This window comes from Eumetopias jubatus, unplaced genomic scaffold (genome assembly GCF_037043125.1).
Source record: "Eumetopias jubatus isolate StellerSeaLion01/CBP00866 unplaced genomic scaffold, mEumJub1_p1.0 scaffold_6, whole genome shotgun sequence".
Lineage (NCBI taxonomy): Eukaryota > Metazoa > Chordata > Mammalia > Carnivora > Otariidae > Eumetopias > Eumetopias jubatus.
In genome coordinates, this window is record NW_028274812.1 from 147,102,992 (window position 1) to 147,108,444 (window position 5,453).

The 5,453-nt window shown below is 40.0% G+C and overlaps 1 protein-coding gene across 1 annotated transcript; it reads right to left on the reverse strand.

The window, feature by feature from the left end:
- Positions 1–628: 628 nt before the first annotated feature.
- Positions 629–1,582, reverse strand: LOC148164207 (olfactory receptor 2B8-like). Its single transcript, XM_088024187.1, has one exon. The coding sequence runs from the start codon at positions 1,565–1,567 to the stop codon at positions 629–631; it is 939 nt and encodes a 312-aa protein (XP_087880313.1). The 5' UTR covers positions 1,568–1,582.
- Between the last annotated feature and the right edge of the window lie 3,871 nt (positions 1,583–5,453).

A 5,453-nucleotide genomic window follows, 5' to 3' on the forward strand; every position in this document is an offset into this window, starting at 1 on the left:
CTCCATGTCTGTGACTTGAAGGTTACCTAAAACCATGTCACACTGGTGTCGTCATACTTGGGCCTGATATCTGAATGGATTTGTCAGGATTGATGTTAATAGGTTTTTCTCTGAGCTAAAAGTTTGTTTTTCCCACAGTTGCCCACCTACTTCTATGAAAAAGCTGTGATACAGTCAACCTACGGACCTCGTCATAGAGCCATGATCACAATACAAGAATAAGTGATATGCCTCCAACCATTTCCTACAAAAATGCCAAAATGTTAATATTTCTTACAGTGTTTTAGTCATTTGTATTCTTATTTTCCCTATGACTTCATGGTATATGTGTGTCTTCTTGCATGAAGGAATGGAATAGTGTTCCCAAATGAGGGGAAAATCTGAAAAACCCGTGGAGCTTTTTAAAAATAACAATACGATGCAGATGCTCTAGGACTACTAAGGCAGCATCTCTGGAGGCTGCATGAATCCATGAACTTTGATTTTGAGCACTCACTTGCATAAAAACATCAGGTAGGAATTTCCCTTGAGAGATGTCAGAGGAACATTTAGATGGTATGGGGAGGACAGCATCATCTTAAAAACTCTGGCAGTTAAAGTCTTCCATCAAAGCGTCTTCCCCGCCCAGTCATCTGGAGCCATGGCCCCCGCAAAGCACCTTCTTCATTGCTCCCGTCACATCCTTGTTCCTCAGTGTATATATGACGGGGTTGACCATGGGGGTGATGATGGTGTAGAACAGAGAAATGAACTTGCCCTGATCCTGGGAGTAGTTGTTGCTGGGCTGGAGGTAAGCGTAGATGGCCGTGCCATAGAACAGGGAGACCACTGTGATGTGGGACCCACATGTCCCAAACGCTTTCCTCTGCCCTGCAGATGACTTTATTCTTAAGACTGTCCTGACAATCCAACCATAGGAGAAGATGATTAATGCCACAGGTATGAGGAGAATGATCACACCAAGAAAGAAGACCTCAGACTCATTCACAGTGGTGTCAACACAGGCAAGCTTGAGCAGTGGGGGGACCTCACAAAAGAAATGGTCTATTTTATTTCTTCCACAAAGTGGTAAAAGGAAGATGAGCACTGTCTGCAATAAGGAGTTGGCAAAACCAATGGACCACGATGCAGAAGCCATGAGGGCACAGAGACGGGGGTGCATGATCACTGTGTACTGCAGGGGCTTGCAGATGGCTGCATAGCGGTCCAATGCCATGACCCCTAAGAGAATGCATTCTGTGGATCCCAACCCTAGAGCAACAAACAGCTGAGCCACACAGCCACCAAAGGAGATAGACTTGTCTGCTCCCCTGAGATGCACCAGGAGCTGCGGGACAGTGCTGGTCGTGTAACACAGGTCCAGAAAGCTTAGGTTGGAGAGGAAAAAGTACATGGGAGTCTGAAGATGTGGGTCCAGGTGGGACAAGGCAATGATGGCGGTGTTTCCCAGCAGAGTGAACAGATAGAAGACCAGAAGAACCACAAAGAGGACTAGCTCCAGTTGAGGCCGGTCAGAGAAACCCAGCAGGATAAACCCAGTGAAAGAACTGCCATTTTTCTGTTCCATCCTCTGTTAGCACATGTTTCCTGCAGGACCAAGCATTTAGTAATTTTTAAAAGAAATCTTTAAAAAAATAATTGGCAGGGAGGCGAATCTATCATGTTATAAGACACGGCCATGGGATATTATAAGTAACTATTTCAATAAATAATTGAAATTGAAATAGCTTATACCAATTTAGTTCCACATTATCATGAAAAGTAAATCATTAATATGTAATATAAGAAAAATGAAATAATGGACCTTGTGTTGGCATCAGTCATAGTTATGAAAGGTCTTTCAGTCTGAGTTTAAAGAGACTTAAAGTGCTATAAGTATGTACATACATTATTGAGAGAATGGGGGTGAGGGAAAAAGAGGGAGAGCAGTCAGGAAGGATCAGACAGAGATGCAGATGAGGGAGAGACGTTATTGTAAATGTGTATCTTATGATTGTACACAACTGGACTTGTACACACCTCACAGGCAATAGAATATAATACAAAATAAACTTGAAATGCATTCAGATTTAGGAATTTAAGACCTGCTTATACAAATAATTCAATTACATTCAAAATATCACTAATAGTTCTGCATATAAACATTGTGTCAGAATTACCTCTCTGAGATACTATATTTAGGAAAGCTACACATCTGTGGGGATTTTTTTGTATGGTATAAAACCACTGAACAATCAGAGAGAACCTGAAAACACCACCATTCAATTACAGTGCTTAACTTTTGCCCAAACGAGGCTTAAAATCACCATACCTATCTAACCGGAACTCTGAAAATTCCTTGGCCTTGCATAGTCAGGTGGAATCAGAACTCTAAAATCCACTGGCCATGAATTTCCTCTTCCATCTGCAGATTTCTGCTCCACACATTACCAACTAGAGCATGTGAAATTCCTGAAAAAGGTAGGATTACCTACTATCAACATTCTACTCAGAATAAACATTTTAAAAAGTTACCCAACTGTGTAATCTATGTACAAAGTATAATGCTTTACATCACTCCCTATGATAAAATAGTTAAATAGATAAATACATTGAAATAAGGACAAATATATTCTCAAAGCAATGACAGGTAAAAGCACTATGGTGGAAACCTTTAAGTACTGCACAGAAAGTCATAAAAAAGGATATTTTGATATTATATAAAATCTCAGACATCCATCAACATTAGGTTAATTATTACCTTCTGGAAGCTATCTTGCAGCGGAGTTAATGATGCTGAACCAGACATGTTGCCAGCTCTCAGGTGGGTCTGATGACCCTATTCGTCCAGCTACTTGGTACTGAAGAAGCATCCTTAAAAACCAACCAAAGAGGCATCAGAAAATGAGTATTTCAGTTCTATCATGTTCAAATGGTTAGGCATACAGTACGTTTTTAGTTCTTCTAAGACTAAACATCTGATTCAGGTTTCGGGGTAGACCCACTGGTGTGTGAAAGAAATGGGTACAAAACTGGCATAAAATAAATATTTATGAAATCGGAATAGAGGATATAAGATTTCACACTATTTTATACTTCCTTGGATTTCCTGTGGAGATGCATTCAGTGATAGCCACAAAGAATCTATGCACAAAAAATTTCTTAATAGAATTAATTATAAAGGTATCTGAGATGGTGTAAGTGTGCAACAACAGGGAATGTGCCCAGACTCACACCTGTTCAGAAGAGCGAATAAAAACAAACCACGGGGGCGCCTGGGTGGCTCAGTTGGTTAAGTGACTGCCTTCGGCTCAGGTCATGATCCTGGAGTCCCGGGATCGAGTCCCACATCGGGCTCCCTGCTCAGCAGGAAGCCTGCTTCTCCCTCTGATCCTCTTCCCTCTCGTGCTATCTCTCATTCTCTCTCTCTCAAATAAATAAAAATAAAATCTTTAAAAAAAAAAAACCCACGGGTCAGTCTCATGCGCACACACACAAATATAGATAAAGTATCTGAAATAAATTGCTGGTGTTTTAAAGGTGTCTAATAAAGGAATTACTCACCAAAGTAAGGAGGACAAAAGTGAAATGCTAACTCATCCAAGGAGAACACCAATATCATATTGTACCATCAGAATACATAATGATATATTTTAATATTATCCTATCAGTAAGGACTAAGAAGGCAGGTAAGAGAAGACAAAACTCTGGTGAGCTGAACTGTACAAATGATTTCCTTCTTTGTATGTGTATGTGCATATACATACATATAAAGGATGCTGAATGGCTTCTATCGGACAGGCATAAAAATGAATATGATTTTAAGGGGAAAAATTAAATATCAGGCAAAGGAGATGCCACTAAAGGAGAAAAAAGAATGTGATTGTCTCTGAATGCTACAATTGCTTCCAATGCCTTCCTGGAGAGTACACTGGGAGGGAACTAGAATACTCTTGTCATAGTCTACCATGTTTTCTTTTTTTTTTTCACATTACATTCAGGAAAATTATTATACTTGAGTAACACCGGATATGAGAAAGATCAGGCTGCATAATGCATTCTCCCGATCTCAACAGTATGTTCTGCTGATCTGGGTCACTTTCTTCCCTTCCACCTCCTCTACTAAGCATTCATCCCTCTCCCATCTGTGGGCAACACCACAGAACACAATCATCCCAGAGAAAAGATATGTTTAGACTAAGGTTAAATGAGAAATTTCATTTCATCTAGTTCTTACCACATTTAAAGACTTGTGTAAGTAGACTAAAAACCATCATCTATATGTACGTAGGTATCAAATGACTGAATGCAATAAGAAAGATTGATTCCTCTTAGACAAACTGTGTAAATAATACGGGCTAGAAATAGTAAACACATCCATCCTAGGTAAGGAGCACGGAATGGTGTCTCTAGCAAATACCATGATATGATATGTTCCAGGAAAATCCAGTTACAAATCCACACATAAATTATTACTATGCATAAAAAACAATAAATACTTGAAAAAGGCACAGGTTATATACTGAGAGAGAAAAATGTTATTAGATAAAATAAAAATAAATAGATTCTACAAAACAAAAACAATGGCATTCTATGTAATAATTGCCATCTAAAAACAATATAGTGGGAAATGACATCTCACAAAAGTACAATTCTATGGTAAAAATGAAGAGAACAGACATCAAATGAAAGAAGTTAAATGTTTAGTATAGACACATGGAAGCTGAAGGAGACATTACCATAAGTGTTCAATGCTGGCATATACGTCTAAAAGTTTAACTGGAAGAGTCCATATTTCTTGAAAACTAGATACTCAGTAAGCAAACTACACGTTTTAAAGCTCAAAGATCTCAAGAAAATGTCTGCATTGAAGATATTTCAGTTATATAACAGTCACTGATACAGCTGACATACAAACCCCACCCTATCCAGTTCCCGAATGAATCCTGAAATAGTGCGGGCAGCGCTAGGAATGAATCACTCTTGCTTTAATAATGCGTCTGTCCCCTAGGTCTGAGCTGACCCCAGATACACTAGAACAGGCCCTCCAGGGCAATGCAGGATGAGCTAATGAGGGGGAATGCAGCTATCCTAACACTGGAAATGACAGGTCTAAGGAACATGGACAGTGCTTTCCATCAGGTTCCATGGGAGAAGAGGATCAAGTAAGATTTCCACTGCATGTTTTTGTTCAGGGAATGCTCTCAGGATAAAGGGGGTGAGGGAAGCAAAACAGAGCAGAGAACGATGCTAAGGAAGGATGTGGTCTCAAGTGGAATATGGCATGAGGGAATGGCTGTGAACCTTGCAGCCCATATTCCTAACACGTAGGGAGTGGATTGGATCAGCAGCCCGGTAGAGAGCATCTGAGCAGGGCAACAACGGCGTTCATACAAGAGTCCATTCAGGATCCTGGGCAAGGATAGAAGGATGGAACCCAATGTCCAAGTAGAAATACATTGACACAATATTCA